At 41.6% G+C, this 22,348-nt stretch overlaps 1 protein-coding gene across 2 annotated transcripts in view; it reads right to left on the bottom strand.

The window, feature by feature from the left end:
* Positions 1 to 342: 342 nt before the first annotated feature.
* Positions 343 to 22,348, bottom strand: part of ccser1 (coiled-coil serine-rich protein 1) — a 112,889-nt gene continuing 90,883 nt past the window's right edge. For both annotated transcript variants that reach the window (XM_035165991.2, XM_035165990.2), the window contains exon 11: positions 343 to 2,113. In XM_035165991.2, the coding sequence (XP_035021882.1) occupies positions 1,301 to 2,113 (813 nt within the window). In that variant the 3' untranslated portion in view covers positions 343 to 1,300. The remainder of the gene's footprint in view (positions 2,114 to 22,348) is intronic.

Below are 22,348 nucleotides of genomic sequence, written 5' to 3'. Positions count from 1 at the left end.
TTGGTATTGACATTTAACAAAGCACAGGTGTGTATCCCTGTTCGATACCCAGCCCTAAAAGAAGAGTTTGAAGAGCTTTCCTTCCAAACCTGTCACACCCACACGTAGATTTTGGAAAAACATACACAATGCTGGTTGTTCCAAATCTCAAATCCTTTTTCTCTTCACACGTGTTTTGATCTTGTTCGCCAAGTCTGCAGGAATAATAATTAAGTATAATGTTGTAATCATAAGGGTGAACTGAACAAAGGACAGGTTTCTCATGTTAGAATGGAACTCCTTATTTTGTACTGTACTATTCTAACATTGCAAACACACAGATTTTTGTATATAATTGGGGGTAATATTGCAACATTGGATTCCTTTAAAAACAGTGGTCCAGTTACTCTGAGAGCACGTGATGTCTTAGTTATGTGGGCTCGAACATACGTCTTCGAGGTCGTAGCATGTTCGATTCCCTTCTTGAAACACTGAGGTGAGAGTTGATACTGAAACATTATCAAAAGACGCCGACCCCAGTGTTGTTGCAGTAGAAAAGGCCCACCTGTATTTTCCTAACATTTTAAAAAGCATGCAGTAAGAGGGTAGTGGATGCAGATGACTCCTAAGTGGACATTAAGGAATGTGGAGTGGATCTGATGTAAGGTTTTGGCAATGTGAGAATAAATCCTTACACTACGGTCAGTTCCCATAGTTCCTTAAGCAGCTCATGGTTTAAACTGGTAAAAATAATTAACATCAAGGAATAAAAAATTTATCTCATCAACAAAAGCACAAACAAATAGAAACCTCACGTCCCTGTCCTGGTTTGAAAACCCTGTGTGTACAGATTGTGAAGCAGAGACATAAGTGGAGATATCACAGGCGATGATGTCTCTGCCTGAGAGTGTAAGTGTGTGTCTCTGTGGAAGGGTTGTGAGTCTCTGTGCTGCACTTTGTGTGTCTGTGGGCGTAAGCACATCTAAATTGTCAGCATGACACTACGTGGGAGTTCTGATAGACGGGTGAGTGCCTTTTTCACACTCGCAGCCTGTGCGTGTGCACCTGCGAATGATCGTGTGTTTAAGCGAGCAAACCTACGAACAAAATGTCAGCGAAGGGGTTGGTGAGCAAAGTGAAGAGAAACAGGTGGGATTATAACTATGTGCTGTTCAGGTGTCGGAGAAACGGAGACAGGGAAATTCAAGAAACTTGTTCCGAAGGAGCAGCAGTGTTTTTCTAAAGTCACACATTTTGTCACTTGAGTCAATAATATGGCTGCTTATGGTTGAGGGGGGAGAGCGTAAATGTTTGAGCCCTCTCAACTGTCTCGCTGTGTCAGAGCTTGCAGTTCGGCAGTATGTAGGGAATGCTGGAGGAAGACATTTTTACGACTGTAGCTATGCAGGGACAGAGGGCCTCGAGGTGGTTGTCCTAAACGACCCGTAAATGTGGTGGATGAGGAGGACGAAGAGGAGGCGGAGGAAGGTGTGGGAGGGGGAGGGGAGGCTTGGTCGGACGACGAGACGCTTGGAGAGGGGCTTCCCCTGCCCCCGAGGCTGTGGAGGCTCGAGGAGGCGCTGGCCATGACTGCGCGGGGAATATGGCTGAGGGGGTAGTGCTCTCCTCCTGCTCTCCTCACTCCACCTGACAGACTCACTCCTCCTCCTCCTCCTCCTACAGTTAAGGACTCAGAAGAGGAGGACACCCCCTCTGGCTGCCTGGAGGATAGACATGGAATCACGGTGAGATTAGCGGCCGCCGATCCGGAGCCCGGGCATTGATTTGGATTGGGCCCCGGGTGTGACACTTGAAGCTGAGCTGGAATACAAGGTGAGGCTAGGGCTGACACAGCGGAGGCGGCAAGGGACAGGCTGGATGAGCCTGTAGCCAGATTTGATGCTGGGTAACGGGCTGAAGACTGTGCCAGTGCCCCCTGGCAGTGGCGCTCTTCCCTGGCAGTGTGTCGCTCTGAGGCAGGAGGGTGGCCGTGCAGAGGTGGATGGTGATGGAGGACGTGCTGGTTACACAGGTCCCCTGCGAGTGCTGCCCCCACAACCCGCACTACCCTTCGGTCCCTTGGGGCCAGACTGCTGCTGCTGCCTAGTCCTGACCACCGGCCTGGATGATTGGTCTAAGAGGGAGAGAGAGAGAGAGATAAAGACAGATGTTAAAGAGACTTTTCTCTGCACTTCTGCCGGTGTCTCTGTGAGTGTGTGACGTGTACCTGCTGTTTTTCAAGAATAAATCACTAAACATGTCCCGGGGGAAACACTCGGGAGAGAGACAGGAGGACACAGACAGGCAGAGAGAAATCGAGAGACGGGCAGCATGAGCACAGTTGTGTGTTCACTATAGACTGTTAATTGGGTGACATTTGGAGAATGATCTCTCTGGGCTCCTGCAGCTTGTTCTAATTGATTCTAAACCAACCGGAACCCAGCTCACTGAAGAACGCACACGAACGCACACGCACACACACACACACACACACATGCACGCCAATTAGGAGACAAACAGGACAAGGTAACATCTGCATGTATGGAGGTATGCACTCAAAGTATGCAAAATCCCCCCTCAAAAAGAAATGGGATCTCACACTCTCCGTCTCTCCCCCTCTCTCTCTCTCTCCCTCCCACACACACACACACACACACACACACACACACACACACACACACACACACACACACACACACACACACACACACACACACACACACACACACACACACACACACACACACAAACACGCTATGGGGAGGATGGCACATAAAGCTCGATGGCAGAAACAAGAGCCACCTGTTCTCTTTCACACTCCACTGCACCCCCTTATGCAACATATCTCATCACTGTCCCCCTTTGCTCTCTCTCTCTCCCCATCTCTCCCTCTAACTGTCTTTCTCTCTCTCTCACACACACACACACACACACACACACAGACACACTCTCACACACACACACAGTGCCATTGGGACAGAAAGTAACACAATCTCATCCGACACTGAAGAACCTCACGGGAGAATAAGCCGAGTTGACATTTGCCAACACAATGGCTGTGTGTTTCCCTGTGTGTGGCGTGCATACGGATAAGCATGTGCTGGGTAATTGCATGCGCGCACATGTTTTTTATGTGTGCAACATGTGTGTTAATACGTTTATTTGCAAATACATGCATGCATTTATTTAGATTCCCGGGTGCTTTCATGTATCATGTATGAATGTGATCATGTTTCCTTCCATTTTTGTGTGGAAATCAATATAACACGTAATGTAATTACTGTGTTGAGGCCGTTGACGGCAGTTTCATGTGAGAGGTAGAAATGTAATTAGAACAGAACACAGCTGACTGAATGGGTACAGTACAATGGTGCAAATACAAATTCAATGAAACGGTTTCTTTTCATGAGCGAATACTGTCAACCTGAAATCAAATAATAATAAAAAGGGGAAGGGGAGGGGAAAGTGGGGGATGACAAACTGGAAGTGAGACAGTGTCAGTTACAAATGATGCTTATTGGACAGAGAAACTTCAGCTGTGGTGTATAATTAGCCTCAGTGTCAGAAGCACATCAAGAAATGTGACTGAGCTGAGGTGTTTGGTGATTTAATAGAACTCAATAAAATCTACATTTAATATATTAACCCAGTAACTCAGTAGTGTAAGAAGTGTATTTTTATATATATATATATATATGAGCTCATACACCAGCTTTTTTTACACATATTATTGTAAATAGGGATCGGTCGTGTCAACATATACCGGAAAAGAAGATTATTTGATCTTATTCTCTTCTCAAACAGTCCTATCATGGCTACTGTAAGTTCACTACTTCTTCTGACTGTTAAACAAGTCCAGTGTGTGCTACGGGTGCTGATTTACATTCATCAAATGATGCAATGCGGCTGGTGTGTGTTGCACTTATAACACCTTTATTTTGTGGATCCTTTTTTATACCTCCACACCGGCAATAATCATTATTAACAGCACCTTAACTCTCAAACAGAACATGAGATTGTGACAATATTTCACATTTGGTTTGATGTTGAATTTGTGATTCCCACCTTGAAGCTGTGGTAATTGTTATTTTTTGTGTTACTGGATCATCAACATATTAGAAATTGTACAGATTTACAGACCAGGGTCTCACTTATCGATGCAAAATGGAAGAAAGGGGGAAACCCTCTCAGATACCATGTGATAGATGTGGTTGTGAAATATGAATATACTGTATTCTGACAGTATTGGAATAGTATAAGTATAAATTGAACCTAGCCACTAATGCCAATAAAAAAAGAATGATGCTAATAATGAATGGATCTTGATAAAGGAAGATCCTGGCATATTTAGGGGACTGCTATCTATAAGTGTGTGAAATAAGGTGCAGGTTCTTGATTGAATTTAAGAACACTGTTAGCCCTTGGTGATTTAGGATGCTTCCCTGGTTTTAGTAAGACTTTGGTAATGGTGTGCTCCAGGGATTCAGGTTAGTAGTAAGTTCCAATGGAATAAATGAGCAGGAGTAGAAGAGGGTCTATTCATTTATCAGTTTTGAAGACATTTATTGAAAAACGATCAGGCCCTGAGGCCTTTCCCAATCGTCTGCTCCTGATACCGATCTCCATGATTAGACTTTACTGCTTTTCTTTAATTGCGTTCACATTCATGTGTAAGCCAGTTCATGAAGAAATACGTAAATTTGTAAGTAAAAATCTTAATCTGTGTCCATGTCTCTGGTTGTGTAACCGCTCACTGACACTACACAGAAACATGGAAACATCTTCTGACATGCTCGTTTGATATGGCTTTTAAAAGATCTGAATTGCAGCCAAACAAGCTGCACTCTAAGAGCCCAGTCTCTGTGTCCTTTCATGTCCAAATGGAACAAAAAAAAGAAACTACAAAAAAAAGAGCAAAAAAGCCAAACACACAACTCTCTGCCAAAACAACAAACAGTGTGTCGTCCTTTGCAGTTTACTTAAAGAGCTGAGGGAGTGTGCCTCTGCTGTCTAATGGGCTCTAATGTGTGGATAAACACTACAAGACTTCTTGCAGATTCCTTGATCTAATTATGAGGAGAGAAAATTTCCATTCGAGCCAAATTTTCTACATAGGGGCTCCGTAAAAAAAGATGAGGGAATAACCACTGTGTGGAACATCCATTATGCCAGTGCTGGTTTATGTGGGATGTCTTAATTAGGGCTAAATTGGTAATCATACCAAAAAATCTGTGGTATTTTTCCACCTTCAGATACTTCGGAAAAAACAACAGAAGGTAAGGCGAGAACAGCAACATACAAATTGGCCGACAAGTCTGAAAGAAATAATTACCAGGCACAGTACAAAGAGTTGGTTGAAGAGACATATGCTCTGTATTAAAGAGGGACAGCTCTGATCCAAGTATTTGAAAGAACAAAAAAATCAACCCAGTGAATCAAATGCAACTAGAAACTGTGGTAAAACCAGGGAGACAAACAGGGAGAGAAAAAGGTCAGGCACAATGAAGGTGAGGAGTCAACTAATATTGGAGAAGAGGTGAGAAGACAGGAGTAAATGAACGAGAGACTTGTGTGGATGTGATTAAAAACAGAGATAAACAAAAATGACAACAACAGAATAACAGACAGCGAGCCACACACAAGAAAAAGGAGAGCGGGACTGATTTACAAACTCGGGCGTCCTTTCTCAAGTACACGCTCTGCGGCAGGCGGGCTGCCTCATTGCCACTGACAGAACGGCCTGTGTGTGCGAACGCTCTGGAGAGTCCCTCACACACAGTCCTATAAATACACAGACACACACACACCTAGGGAAGTCAGATTGATTTAAGAAGGCCCTTTCCTGCAGCCGCAGTTTTTATTGGGCAGTGAAGAAAACAGTAATGTGGTAATGGCCAAGTTTGCGTAGAAGAGATCTTTAAAACCCTAAAACATCCTTATACAAGTTGGCTGTTTACCTGTCGCAGTCATTTTTACACAGGGAAGAAGAGGGTGGCAGATGACGTTTGTTCCCCTAAAATAAAGTTATCATAGAAAACACCACCAGCCTGATGTAAAGAAAGAACTCCAACTGCCCTCATTCACACAGCATGGCTCTGTATTCATGCTCATACACAACTGATTCTAATGGAGGCCATTGGGTATTGAACCCCAAAAGTTTCCTGTTTCTTCACATTGGCAATCGTAGAGGTAAAAGTTTGTGAATATGAATTCTTTATATTTTGTGACTCCTACGTCGTCTGTGGAAATCATATGGTTATTATCATTATCCTATGAGGTGTGAAAGGTTGTGTTGTTCACATTTTTTTCTGAATTGCTGAAACATATTTCCTGAAACTTCCTTTTCAGTTTCTCAAAAACAGTAAACACAAAGCCACAAAATTCAAGCAACACTCACAAAACCCTTTTACTTGTCTCGCAAAAATCAAACAATGATTCAAAAACTATTTTATCTTCGCTAAGAGCCAAACGCTGCTGTCAATTAACACAACCAGCCAGCCAGTGCATTGACTGTGAATGAGAATGTGTTTATATTTCTATAAAATGGGGGTTTCAGATTTGACAAGTGTCTAACCAGATGAACAGTGATTTAAGTTTTGCCAACTGCGTGATTGATTCGATAAATTTGTTTTTCCAATTGACAGTTTTTAGAGAATGGGGTTTAGTGTTTTGGCAATTCAGAAAAACTGTAATACAGATACAATAACAGGAGAGTAAACCCACCCACGTTTCTCTAAATCCCATTTGAATGACAACTGAATACATTTTCACTCTCTGATGTGGCTACCTTTAAATCAATGTTCAGTCTCTTTTGTATTTGTTTACATATTTACTGTACATAAAGATCGACATGACAGTTCCTCAAAAGTGAAGCCGAAGTCACTTGATTGCCCCCTTGTGGCTGGCTAAAGTGTCAAAGTACACGTCAAATAATTTTTTTCTCAAAGATGGTTCTTGACATTATAGGTATTCTTATCACACTGATTTGTGATGTGAATGCTCTTTTTTCCAGTAAGTTTGGTTTTATTTAGTTATTTGTTATAAAAATGATTGACAGCTGAGATTGACTTGCGATAGCGTGAGCCCATGTATCGAACTCACTGCTGCAGCTCCACCCCCTGATCACTACCGTGCAGACTCTGGCTCCAATCGACATCAACAACGCAGGTTGGCAGCGTACATATCCAGGATATTGTATATACTGTATATATTTTGGCTTCATTTCTGGATAGTGGGAGGAAACGGAGATATATCGTCCATCTTCATATACAGTCTGCGATTTACGCCCGATGTGACAGAGAGTTGTGACAGAGCAATAACCCTCCTAGCACAAATTTGATCTCACCTCTTCAACCATAATTATAACCATGAACGTCCTTTTTGAGTTCTGAGGCAGTATTGGCAATACATCATGACTATAGATCACGGCTATATGCTGGTTTGCATTCCGTTCCGAATTTGAAGGTGTGATAAAAAGAGTCAGAAACAGGCTGAGAAACATGATGCCCACATTCAGAAATCCCACAAAGCTCGATCTATCATTTCCTGTGCTCTTGCCCAGAAAGCATCATTGAATATTTACAGACGAGGTGTGCACTGCTGAGTCTCCCACATCAACAAAAGGCACTTTGCTGGATAAATCGCCAACAAACAATCAAACAAAGGGTGAATCTGCAGTCTGGGCCTGGTGTCTCAAAAGCCACAGCATACTGTATCCTGACTTGGAACTCGCTGGATTTCATCAATACACAATCCCCTTAGGAAGTGAGTCTCTTGTACAGCCTGTAGCAACATCCTCGCTTCCCACTTCCTCTCTTCATCACTTTTTGTTGTAGTCTTCCATCTTCATCTCGCCTCTCTTCCCCTGCCTCTCCTTCTCCCCACACAACTCTCCCAATTTCTAACTGCTGTCTCACTCCGCACCTCACCATCCTCCCTTGGTTTTTATGAGAAATGGAACTTACAATATATCGTACAGGAAGCACATTAAAATGCAAAACAATACAGTAGCAGTAAATTTCATATAAATCAGGAGAGTAATTCCAGTGAAGGACAGGAAAAGTTAAAAAAAAAAAGAAAAGTAAACAACGTCAGAGGTGAAAATGAATACTGTGACTTGACAGTATAGGAAAGACCACAAAAGACATTAAACAGCATTGTTTACAGTAGTCATGGTGAAATACTTTCTGTGTCATGACAGTTGTTGTTACAGTAACTGAATCATATAAACATCATATAAATCTTTTTTCTTTTAATGCATGCTGGATAAACTGCTTTCAACTGTGAGGGTAATGGAATTTAACAGTAGGCAAGTTGATATCTAGGCAAAATTGAATGTATGAAAAAGTTGAGGAAAGTGTAGTCAGTGTAGTCACTAAGCTTGGTTCTCCCCTTGCATCGCACCCTCTTGACCTCCCCTCTCTCATCCCTCACCTTCTCCTCCACTCTGTCCTTGCTTTTGTCCCTTCCTCTCTCTTCTTTAGTTATGTAACTTGGTGCTTGCCAGCAGCAAGCAGGGCTGAATAGACCCTGACAGCCAGAGGATTGATGGTACACTACTGCAGTCTGGAGACCACACATAGAGATGGAGGGGGAGAGAGAAGGATTTTTTTTTTTTTTACTGTTTTCAGTGGAGACAGTTATGGTGCGGTTGGGCCTGAGATGATGAAAATAGATGGAGATGGAATAAGAGAAGACCACAGTTGTTACGTTGCTAAAGCTGTCAATCCACGCCACACTGCAGCAAACTGCCAACCAGCTGGCTGGGTGTCACATCCCGGACCTTTTCGCTGGAGGCACACGCCACGAGGCAGGACACTAATGTGATGCACTGCACAGCTAATCGGCTCACAGTGTTACCAATCTTCAGCCCTGTCACTGAACTACTGGAAAATTATGTACATTAGGCCGACGTTATATTGAGTAACAGCAGCCGAACACAGTAACTTGCTGCAACCGACAAGTATGAGGCAGGGTTGTGTTCGTCTGTAACTCTATAAATATTTAGACTTACAATATCTCAGTCAGGGTAACTCCACTGCATATCAATGTGGCCGAAGGCTTGAATACATTACAATGTCTGAGACTGAGTCGTCTCTTGCCTTTTTCACTACAAAGAAAAGTCCCAAAAGAAAACAAACTTATTTACAGCAAATGCCTTTAGGAATAGTTTGAATAAAATCAAATTGACAGCGGATAAACCAGCACATGCACCCGCACATGCTCAAACGCACACTTGGGTTCAGCACGGAGACTCAGCTCAACCTGGTGACTGCTTGAGGGACACATTGACTAACTTGATGCCACTGTCATGTTCCAGATCTTCCATCAGCTTTGGTGTGGAAGAGCAGACAAACATAATCATGTGCTATATATAGGATTCAGATTCACAGCACTATATTCACACAGGGTAGCTCCAACCTCTGCTTAGCACCTGTGGAGAGCAGGATCAATGTGGCAAATACCGTATAATCATAATGCAAATGAGTCCACAAAGTCCTCCATTGACTTCCAGTGACGTTCTGAGCAGCAGGTAACTACTGCTCCTCTAAGGACGACTACAGACACTGATACAAACGTCAATAAGGGATACGCTGATGTTTTTTTCTTTTAAGGAAAGGACCGGAGGTATAAAACTTTGAACTCAATTTAAAAATGTACTGTTGTTGACTGTCTGAATTTAACTACTGTCTTGAGTGAGTCTTATAGACTCAACAACTAATTGGCAGCTGATTACATGCTGCCTAGCAACAGCACGATGCCTTCCACTGATAAAACACCTCAGTTAGATGCGGATCACAGCTGCTGCAGGCGACAAAAGCACCAGGTCTCACCTTGATTTTGAGGCGTCCAATGAGATCACGTCTCAAGACAGCAGTTGCTGAACGTTTGTGTCATTGTTGGTTCATAGTTACTACTTGTGATTGTCTATGTTGAGCAGTGTCTAGCCCCGGGACTTCAAATTCTTCCCAGAGAGAAAAAGGGCAGGCTGGTAAGTATTGAAGCCAGTGCCATTCTGTGGCCAGGAGGCCTAATGAGGTTTCTTGAGCAGCTCAGCTGGGCATGTATGCTGAGAGCCTGCATTGCTCATCAACCGCCATCCCCAACAGGTTTGGGGGTGCACACGTGTACGCATGTGTCTTTGTGTGTGTGTGTGTGCACGCGTGTGTAATCATGGTGAAATTCATCGACCACCAGCCTGTGCCAATATGCTTGGTGAACATTGCCCAGAACCACAAGCAAAGGGATTGGGAAGGAGAAAAAAGCTAGATGAGTGACTGAGTAAAAGATGATGGAAAGAAATGAGAGCGACTGAAGGAGTGGAGAGTTGTGTGGAAAATGGCGAAGTAGAAAAAAGGAGAGGAGGAGGAGAACTACAGGAAAAGGGAGAATAAAGATGTTAGAGGAGGAGAAGAGATGAAAGACTAAGAGAAAAGACAAATAGCATAACAGGGAAAAAAATTGGATCAAAGAAATAAGGTGAGGGGATGACCCACAGGTAACAGAGAAGTAAAACAACAAAGGAAGAGAGGATAGCAAGAGGGTAGAAACATGGCTGCATGGGCACATATTTAGTAAAAGGTGACAAAACAGACCCGAAGTTAAAGCAGATGAAAGAGATAATTACACAGCTAGAGTCAAAGCTATAGAGAAAGAGAGATAGCATCAATGTCAGGCAGGTGAGAAAGACACTTTGTTGGATGGTGGAGAGGCAGGGCCACATTAGCTAAGGCGGGAGCCAAGAATGTCAAATTAAAGTGTTTCAGTGGTATCCAAAGAAACAACTATCTTATTTTCCCAATAGAAACCATGAGCACCCTTATCATTGTGAATAATTGTACACAGTTTCATCAGTCAGACTGAAAAGAAGGTTTGTCAGGGACTCATACAAGCTAGAACCACCACCACATCCGGAACATGAAATCTGCCAAAAGTGATTCAATATCTACCTTTACAATTTAATCCATCAACAACAAGACACACATCCATACCACATGAGTTCTACAGTGGTTCAATTTTATTTGGCACTATTCTTTTCACCGTTAGAAAATTGAATTTTGGTTTTCTTCTCTAGGGGAGTGCTGCCACGCTGATTCTGTCTAATCTGATTTCCTACCTTGAGACATGCAGGTCAGGTGAAGTGGAGGTGAAACAGAGACTCTACATGGCCTGTAGGTGTGAACGTGTTTGCCTGTCAATGTATATTAGCCCTGTGATCGACAGGTACGCAGTCCAGGTGTAACCTACATCTTACCCTCAATGTGCTAGGAAATGATCTCAACCCTGAACATGTGTTAATGAATAGATGGATGTTTTGCCTGTTCCGCTAAGAAACAAACACAAATTTGCGTCCACACTAACGCGTGAGACAACCTATCTTTCCTTGTGCACTTCAACTGGAACCGGAGTGACTCCTGCACCTGGCTGCTCCCCCTGGTGTCAACACGGTCCCCGCTGGTGCTGTTTAATTATTGTAGAAGCTGTGATATACGCTCAGCATTGCTCTCTGCCTGACATGTTCCTATAAGATGTCACTACCAGCCATCATCTATGTACATACAGCCATTCCTCTGGATTACAAAATGAAGCTCCCTCAGTGCTGCATTACTCCTCCATTCCCACACTGTGCTTCAGAACTGTCACCAACGCTGAAACTGACACTAAATCATCTATTTGGCTCTTGACTTGTGTTGACAGAATTGCTTTACCAAGGGTTATCCTCACAATGAGAAACCCTGGCCACACCTAGTTGGACTCTTGTCAGCACCATTCCCTTGGCTGGGCTTTCCTTGCCCAGATGGCAGCAGACCTTGGATTGTACCCCCTTCATCAGGCTACCACTGTGGGCTTCTCCTTCTTCCAACAGTCTCACCCTCCAAGCTGCAGGGGCAGGGAAGCTGTACGGTCCAACTCTCTTTCCAAGGCTTTCCCTGTCACCTCAGATTGCTTGCACGCATGCCCATTAATCACTAACTACTGCACTCCTCTGCAACGTCTCTCAACTCTGGCAATACAATGATGTCCCTCTGTGTGCGCTTTGTGGTCACACTGTAAACTTGTCTTGTTTTGGCTCCCTTTCAAACCCTGATGGAGAAATCCAAACATTTTATTCTATTTAGTGGTCTATCCTTCCATCTCCACATAAGAAACATTCAAGCACTGCAACTGTATACCCTCAAAACATCTTCTGGCTAAAATGCATGCCAGTGCATCCTCTTTGGATTTCTGGCAAGACTAAAAAAAAAATCCCAGAAACACTCGCCAGTGGTTCAAAAGCATGAAAATTTTGGGATTCTATAACTCGTATACACTTAACATGAACTGAACCCCTGTATTTTCATCCTCCATGGCTACAAGCCTGTGAGTTATTTAGCAAGATAAACACTTTACAGTTCGCAAAAAAACGAAATTATTTTTCATTCACACATTATTCACACAGTACATTCACCATGACTTTTAACAGTGCTTGAGGTTTTGTTTAACAAGGTATTTACTGATGTATTTATAAGTTATAAGCTTTTTTAAACACGATATCGGGAGAACTTTATATTCTGAAATGCAATTTTCCAAAATCAACCATATATTGATATTATTAAAATTCCTGATTGTATAACAACAGGCTCATTGGGATGTTAAGCAGATTGGAAGACTGACCAGGCAGCTGTATGAGAGATTTATGAGCAGGAGCATTCTGGTAATTGTCAGTGTGTGTTTTTTTCAGCGGTTTATAGTATTTTTGTGTAATAAACAACATTGTTTGGATCATGGGGTTAATGCAGATAAGAATAGGTCTAAAAGACAACATATAAATTATAGGGGCTTGACAGCTTGAGTTTGATAAGACAGATTGACTTACAGTGAGGAAAACAATAAAGATTGTGGCTATGACAGTGTCAGCGTGATACATCATGTGGAAAGGATCAGGAAGTGTTGCAGGAGTGGTGGCTGAGTGTGATGATAAAATGTTTATGATGATGTGTACATTTACATATACAGGCAGCGTGTGTGTTTGTTTGTTTGTTTGTTTGTTTGTTTGTGTGTGTGTGTGTGTGAGACAGACAGAGTAGTGGGGCATATGACACAATTGTGAGCACTGATGTAGCAGTAAGCTGATGGTAGCCAAAAATATTTTTCGCTGTCTGGGTATATAAAAGCCTTCCTCACCACCATTAGTGCACCCACGACGATTACACTCATACACACTCATGCAGTTATATGCTCAGAGTGCAGCAAGTGTGCACGCACGCACGCACGCACACACACACACACACACACACGTGCACAGAAGTATGCACCAAGCCCTATTACCAATATACAGTCTCACTAAAAAATGCACACACTCACACACACATCTACCCTCCAGTCAGTTGGTACAGATGATAAGCTATTTTCCCTGGTTTCTCATCTTGTTCCGTGTATCAGCTTAGAGAGCTAAATACATTCAGAAGAGAAGAGAAGAGAAGAGAAGAGAAGAGAAGAGAAAAAGAGAAGAGAAGAAGAGGCCTAAGGAAGAAGAAGAAATAAGATTGTTTTCCATCAGATGTCTGGGAGGCCTGTTGGTAACGCTGCAGTTGCCACCTGTGTCATCACACTGAAAATAACCGACTGCCCTGCTGCACCTACACCCCACTAAACAAGACAAAGAGAAGATGGGCGAGAAGAAAGTTATCCCATGAAGCATCTATCAAGATAATTAACACCATCTGCTCTGATGGATCAACTCGGTGCTATGGAGATGCTGCTGAAAATGTGTTTGCAGGTTATCACAGTGTTTCCTTCTCGTCTCTCTTCTTTTGAGCTAAATGGCAGAATTGTTTTGCTGTACATGCTGTGTTTAGAGGGAGTGATTTCTTTAAGCCATCTCTGGGAACCCATCCTGTATTACATTTGTTTCTTTGTTCCTTTCTTTGTGTGTGCGATGACAGGGAACACACTGCCGCTGCTTTTACAGAGAGTGACATGAGCTGGTTTGTGAGTGAGCCTGTCTTGTGGGCTCGCATTGTGCAGCAGCAGGGGCCTGCACCTTGATTCACAGAACGCAACGAGCCCCATTTGGTCAGTTAGCTCCAGACAAGTGACTATTTGTAGAGACAATAAACAGAGGACAATGTCAACAGTTGTAAAGGGACCATTTTACTAGGGAGAGAGTAGCTTCTATTAAAACTGGTCACTGATATGGCTGGAAATCGTGTTATATTGAAGTAATTTTACCATGCTGTGAGTACTAATAACAAAATACCATTCACCTCCATTATAACTGAGTGGCATCTGAAACAGAAGTCACAAAACCTTTTGTTAATCAAAACCCAGAATATCTGTGTAGATGCCCCGTAAAGGAAACATCAGAGCTGTTTCAACAGGAAAATAAATGTTTTAGTGATAGACTTCAAATAAAGATGGACGACATGACAACTCCTCAAAAGTAAAACCAAACCGGCTTGATCACTTCCTGGTGGCTGGCTGCAGTATTGGTCATAAATAAAATTAAAAAGTCAGTAAGAAAATAGTAGGAAGTTCTTATCACGCAGATGTTTGTCCAAGTTCATTTCTCTCTGAATTATCTCTAGTAATTGACATGGTTGACAGCTGAAACTGACTCGTGGTTGGTCAAGTGTGTGTAGTGGCAGGACTTCGCTAACACGGCTCCATCACCCAATACTTACTGTTTGGACTCCAAACGACATCATCAACTCAATATGGCAGCGTTAATATCTAGGAAATCTTGGCTTTATTTATGGATAGCGGCAGGAAGTGGAGATGCGTCGTCCATCTTAATATTCAGTAATATCACTTTAGACAAGAGAATATACTTAAGTTATGTGCATTTAATCATAACTTACTTTTGTCAAATACAGCCCAGTGTATATTCTCACTTTGAAATTGAAATAGTATGTTTTTTATTTCTCTGCATTGATATATCTCACAGTTCTGAGCTCTCCAAGCAAAGACACTGACAGTTTCACTGTGTTGCAATCAGGCAAACATGCCAACTGCAAATAGTTATTCATGCATAACTGCCTGAGCATTAAAACACATTGATTTATTTAACTACTGACTGACACAGTCTATACACAGGCCTGCTCATGTGTGGATGCTTGTCAAACCATTTCCTTACAGAAACAAATTGTTTGGGCCAACATTCCCCATCTCTGCCTCTTTGTGTGGGTGGACAAAACAAAAAAATACAGTACTAAAAGTGCAGCCTCATTATTCAGGCAGTCCATCACACTATCTGTGTAAACAGAAACAGCAGAGCAGTTAAAGCAGCTGACAGGTAAACCAGCTGTGCAGCTGTCATCACTAACTGTTGTGGGTTCAGAGGAGGCTTGGCTGGGAGGAATGTCTCAATTTGCGAAAATAGACACAGTTTCCTCCCATAAGTGTAAAGGGGAGGAGAAAATGAAGACCTTATGAAAGACCACAGGGGCTTTATTACTCCGAACCTAACACATACACACTTACCCATGATTCCTCTGTTGTTAAGGCAGATGCTACAGATTGGCATCATGTCTCAGAATGTAGAGCAGCTCAACAGTGGCACACAAGCAACAATCGATTCATCGAAGAAGGAAAGAGCACAGCCGCAGCATCATAAGAAGAAATTATTGAATGCAACCATCTTTTTGAGATTTGAGATTCATGGTCGAATGTTGTGTCTGTAAACACAAACTCTGAGCTGAGCAAGTGGCTGTTGTACAGATCCTGGAAGGAATCCAGAAAGACATAATTTCTTTCCAAATGAGACACATTTTCCAAATGAGGTTGGACACGGAAAATGAGTTTGCGAAAGTTAGTTTGTTCTAATTATGTTTTAATGAACTATTTTACTTGTGAATAATTGAATCTTTTCTCATAGAAAAAAAGCCACGGAGATCATTAGCCTACATTCTACATTGGTATTGTCATGGTTGCTGCACTGTGTCCTATTTTTAGCCTTGATATCGGCAGATACATTGAAAGGCAGTATTTAAAATCATTGAACATTGTGTGGCAGTTAGGGTGACCACAGACAGAGCAACCAACCAACGCCACTGGGAAGATTATCTGCAGAGAGCCACAGCACAGCAAAACAGTTCTGAGCAAAACAAGAGTTTATTAATATTTCTCATCGTCTCTCAGACAATTTATCCAAATGTGAAAATAATCAACAGTATCTGCTGCGTGCAGGCAAATGTCTGGTTTAGAAATATAGCAGAACTTAATTTAAGCCGAAATCAGAAGAGAGTATTTAAATAATATCTGTGATGTTGTCAACTGCCCTCCTGGTAGTCCTGTCGAATGTGCTGCATGCGTGCACAAATGGGTGTGTGTCTGTTATCAGTGAGTGTAAGTGCATCCACCAGAAAGTGTACTGTCTCGTATCTCAGAGGAGCTGAAGGCGCTTTCTGTCCGTCTGTTTCCCACTCTCCAAACTTATCAAACATGAGGAGAAACAGCGGAGAGAACCCAGGATGAGCAAAGAGGCAGACGGACAACACAAAGAGAGAAAACAGTAAAAGAACATGAAAGAGAACAAATGTGCTTCTATGAAAGAGAAACATCCAAAAAAGGATGGAAAGACACGTACAAAAAAAAAAGATTAATTCTGTGATTAATTATCTTCATTGTATCCTATAAAAAGCGCTGAGGAAACAGAACCGTAGGAAGTGGAGGATTACAAAAGGACCCTGATTCACATTCATACACACACACATACATACACAATCAAGCAAAGCTGGAAAAAGTTTATGAAAGTTGGAGCAGCAGCGAATCTGAGAGTTCATTACATTCCCTGGAAGTTGCGAGGACAGGGCCAGAATAACAGACTCTCTACAGAGGTCGACCGCCTCTCAGGTCACAAGGTCACTCAACACACACTGTGCGTGAAAACACTTCCACTTGGCACAGTGAGTTTTGTTTTGTTTTTTATCTTTCATGAAAACAAATTAGGCCCATATTTGATTTTTGATGAGACTGCCCTGGAGTTTATAAAAGCTTTACAAATTTGGTATGTGAAGGGAAAAAATAGCCCCTAGCACAGAAAAACAATTTCCTATAGTGACAACCGTGCTGAAACAAAACACACACAAACACATAAAACACTCAGACACACACGCACGTTTCTCTAATAAACAGTGTGAGTGCCATTGTGCCTGATTATTCCTGGGAGTATTACCAAATTGACTTTACAATGGAAACTGTTAATCATCCCGTAGGGTCGCATGTCCACAAGCACAAAGACACGTGAGACGGGTGCAACAGGATGGACGCACACCGGCGATAGGAATAAAGGCGTTATTATTAAAGGAACAGTTCAATACTTGGGGGAATTATGATTATCTGAATTCGATGACAAGATAGAGGAGACATCTAATGGTTGCCTGGCAACCTCATGCATGGAGTTGACAGCTTAAAACAAGATCAATTTAAGACTTTCTATGACCTTTTTAATAATTGGAATCAAAGACCAAACCTATGATGGAAATACACACAAAAAGTGAAAATATACACGTTATGTCCATTATACTTCACCGACTGAGTTTGAACACACAGCCCTGTTTGCTTCATGAGCACTTCCAGGCAACAACTTTAAACAAAATAAGTGCTTGCAACTTTCAAGCCACTTATTGTTAAATTTGGCCCCATGTTACTGAACTAGCTAGGAGCGTTAGTTTAATACATCAACTTAACCAGAAACAGACTGACAACAAAACGGAACCAATGCTTCTTCTTCTTCTGTGACATGCTTTTAAATAATTAAGACCCCTCCAATTAGCATTTAAGACAATTCAATACTTCTTCAGGCCTTTTATTTGTAAAATTGAACTTAAGATGTTTCTTCTGTTAAATACTCATAACCACCACAAAAAACGCAAAATGTCTTTTTTACACCTCTGTTTTTGTTCTAATTAAGCAAACGGGAGTATGTGAATTAAAGAGCTTGTGAGGCTCTGGAAGGCAGGTTTACCTTTTTATAAAGTCGAGTCCCTGTGCTAAGCTAAACAGCTGCTGGGGATAACTTCATGTTTAGCATTAAAGTTGTATATATCTTTACATCTAACTCAAAGCAAGAAAGACACACACACACAAAATTACATAAATGAAGAGACTTATCCACATTCATAAAAACATTTTTCTGTTGACAAGTGAGAACAATACAAAGAAACAAACACTGTAACCAAAGCATGAGTGAGTGTGAGTGTGAGTGTGTGTGTGTGTGTGTGTGTGCCTTGCTCAGAGGAAGAAAACATGAGAAACCCTAACAATATCAAATTTTATGTTGTCACTAAATATTCATCTGCAATATTTGTCCCTGAAATATTCCATCTTAGTGTTGGGCATGTGTGTGCATGTGTGTGCATGTGTGTGAATGTGTGTGAATGTTTGTGAATGTGTGTGTGCGCGTGCATGCATGTGTCTTACTATTTTGCCTCGAGGCCAAACCGGAATTTGCAGATTCCAAAAGAATAGCTCATCAATATTCATGCAAGTTTATGCTTTCATTAATGTTGCAGCAAATTGTCTCAGATCAAACTCACAGCTTGTATCTGTGTCCACGCTGGTGTATCACACAGACAGAGAGAGAGGGGGAGGAAAAGCGAGTGAGAGAAAGAGAGGGAGGGAGAATTATCAGAAGAGGATAGAGAGAACAAAGAGAGGGCTAGAACTGCTACAGATGGCCCTATGTTTCCAGCAGATGAAAAGGAGACTTTGAAAAAAAAAACGAAAGAAAGGAAAAGATCATACAGATGAGGGGAGGAGAGGGTCAAGAGACAAAAGAGAAAAGGGAGAGTTTGATAAACACAGAGGAAGAGAGACTGAGCAGGGATGAAGTAGAGAAGAGAGGAGAGTTAAGTTCTAAAGGTATCTGTCCTACTTTGGTTTGACTAATGAACCCAAAATGTCCTGAATCTGTCCTGAATCACCGGAGGCCCAGTTAGACCACCCTGCGCTCAGTGTGAGTGTGAGTGTGTGTGTGTGTGTGTGTGTGTGTGTGTGTGTGTGTGTGTGTGTGTGTGTGTTGTGTGTGTGTGTGTGTGTTCCTCTGGCATGTGTGCGAGAGTGTGTATACTGAAAGTGTGATTGATTTAATATGCTGTCTGCTGTTCATTGAAGTTGTGTGTATGTGATCTCAATGCCCTGCAAGTGTGTATTATGAAACACTGTCCCTTCAAGACATTTAGCACCATACCAACATGTGTTAGACAGCAACAGACACACACAGACACACACACAGACTTTGCAGGACCATGTATCACCTGACATCACGTTGTTGTACGACCTACAAGGGTATATTTATGCCTGGAGTGCCAGAGAGACACTCACTCACTCACTCAAACACACACTCACACTCACACACACACACACACACACACACACACACACACACACACACACACACACACACACACACCAAAGTAGCAGGATCACACAATTTCCAGGGAGAAAAAACAAATACAAACACACTTGCACACAACACAAATAAGGAGTTAGGTTGTTTTTTTTCTTGCGTAATAGTGATAATACAACCACAGCTTCCAGCTTCCCAGTCAAATCTCACATCAGCATTTATATGTACATGCTCTGAATCCTCTAAATAAACCATCCCCAGCGCCTTGATATGTTTCTGCACGTGTGTGTTCATGCCTCCTAATCTCTATCCTCCTGGCACTCCAAGCATGATTAGCCATGTTCAAAGGGGATGACTATGAGTTAATGAGAGTCATGTAATTGGCTTCCATGTGCGAGATGAGGATGTGTAGCTCAGAGTTAAGTTTTGCATCTCATTTGAAACAAGATGCCAAACTAAGACTATGGTGAAAGAAGCTCGTGTTATTGGCCTGGTTTCCACAGTTCGTGCTGTGAACCAAGTCAACATAATAAACTGATACCATCTCTGACATGCTGTTTGCTATATCTTCTTCCAGCTCTGGTCCTTGTTTGTTGGGGAAAATGGTAAATCTGTGTATGGTTTGTAGAAGATCTGTTTTTCTGTGCTGTGCACTGTGATGAAGTTTTGCTGCAGACAAAGAAACACAAGGAGAAACTCATTTAAAAAATCCAATAACGGAACAAGGTGTAAGCCCCTGTATTATATTTACTCTTCAAAAACACGGTTTGTTATTTGCTGGTCTAATTAGGGAAGTGTTTTCAGAAAAAAGGATATTTAGGTTTTACCGTAATAAAGATTAAATTACTACTGGGAAAAAAAATCCATGTCTACCAGCTTTAAAAATATATTCCAGGATGTAATAATGGATTAAATTTTATACCCATTCGCATTTCAGCCGTGCGAGAGGTAGATGAGCAGACAGATAACAAATTATTTAGTATTTACGAATTTACTATTCAAATTACTAAATTTTAAATCAAATGAAGTTAATGCTGGGAAGTGTCTGAAGTTGACCTGCATTTCAACTTTCTATCAAGCACAATTTTGAACATTTAGGCCTTGTGTATGGATTTTATTTTTTCCATATTTCCATCCACGACAACCTTAGTTTTACAAAATACCTCCATCCAGACAAGAACACAAAAACGACGACAAACGCCCAAACGAGTAAGCTGTGATGTCATAGTTTCATCAATGCTCCGTTTCACATGGACACTCAGATACACAGAAAGAGGAGTGTTTGAAAACCTGCACTTCAGTGACTTAGACCATCGCTTGCGTGTGGACGAGAGAATCGAACTCAGAGGTAAAAGATTGCTTTACTAAATATCCACATTAGTGTGGACAAGGCGTCCAGCGTCTCTAAATGGAACCTCGGGCACTAAAGTTTAACAAAGGAAAGAATATTCCGAACTCTATTATTTGCTGTATTTTAACAGCCGTCTAATTACCAGAGCAACATTGAGAAAGAATACCGTTTTCTTTTTTCTTATTCAAATGCTGGGGGAAAACATGCTTTTGCTGGTTTTAGCAATAATTGTCAATTTGTCTCCTTTTGTGTCTATTTGCTGTGTTTTTCACGTGGATTAAATAAATGTCTTACATCTCGTGTGTTCCCTCTGCTGGCGTCCCACCACTTCTCTCCACCGACTCAAGCACACCTGTTTTGATCGTCTCCCCTCTTGCTTCACACACACAAACACACACATACACATATAGATGCAACAGCAATTCAAAAGCACCAAGCCTATTTTCTTTGCTCTTCTCCTCTCCTCCATACTTCTCTTTCCAATGCTAATATGTAACTCCCATGGCCTTTTCCCCAACTCGCGAAGATGAAGCTCAAGCTAATTGCTTTTTTAATAGCGTGGAACATGGTTTATTGTGAGTGTGCCCCCCCCATGTGTATTTGGTTTTATGTGTGTTCAAAATGTGAAGCTATAGACTGATATGATTACAGTGACTTGTACAAAATGCTATTGGAGTTGGATGTTTTCTTTTTTTTTTTTATTTAGTCAACATGCTATTTGAACTTGCTGTAAAGCTTCATTGTGATATTTGCTAGATTTATTTAAATGCTTGCCACAGAGTGAAGGAGGGGGAAATATCATTTTTGTTTCCCTCTTCCAATTTGTTTGTAATTGTTGAATATAACTCTTGGGGATGTCAGTGTGGCAGAGGAGAATGAAGAGAATAATAATGTGAATGGTTTTCCGGGTTCTTACAACTCTTTAGGGCGATATAAAGTCAGTTAGTAGTCTTAACGGACCTGCGTACAGAAAGGGGAATAATAGGCAAACTCGAGAACTCAAACCTTCGCACTGACATTTCAGAGTAAAGCATAAAGTATTAATGCGAGTTTCAAGATAAAAACTTAAAACGACAAAAAAAGACTGGTTTGTAGCAGCATGTAGTGCAATGCAGAGCTCTGATACAGGCCTCTCTTCAAAGGCAAATGGCCTTTCATCTCAGCACACTGAATCTCACAAGCACTTGTTCACATGCCTGTGCAGTGCCTATAAAAAGTATTCATCCCCCTTCGGACTTTTTTTCCCTATTGTTTACAAAATGGAAATCGCAGAAGATTTAATTAGGCCATTTTTTGAACACTGCTTTAACCAAATGGTGTTTTCATCCGCTGAAAACTAATCCATACAAATTATTCTAATTTCAGAACAAATATAAATCAAGTCACAGAAGTAATTTTCTCACTTTACCACAGTTCAAGTTGAGAGTGGAGCTTGGCTGGAAATTCTGTGTGCTCATGACTTTTTGTACAGGCTCAAATAATGGAGGGGCTTTTTCAAAACCTAATAGGTGTAACACAGCTAAAAGAAGAATAGATAAAATGAAAATGTAAGTTAACTTTAGTATATAAACACCCATCAAGTCCTAATAAGGGCATCACATTTGCATAAAATCATTTAAATAACCTCCGTGTGTGTGTGTGCTGCGGATGTGCAACACCTTCAAATATAAGTTACAGAGATGATAACT

The sequence above is a fragment of the Hippoglossus stenolepis genome, chromosome 9 (genome assembly GCF_022539355.2).
Source record: "Hippoglossus stenolepis isolate QCI-W04-F060 chromosome 9, HSTE1.2, whole genome shotgun sequence".
NCBI lineage: Eukaryota > Metazoa > Chordata > Actinopteri > Pleuronectiformes > Pleuronectidae > Hippoglossus > Hippoglossus stenolepis.
Note: the sequence above shows the minus strand (reverse complement) of the source record. Positions and strands in the feature narration are given on the sequence as shown.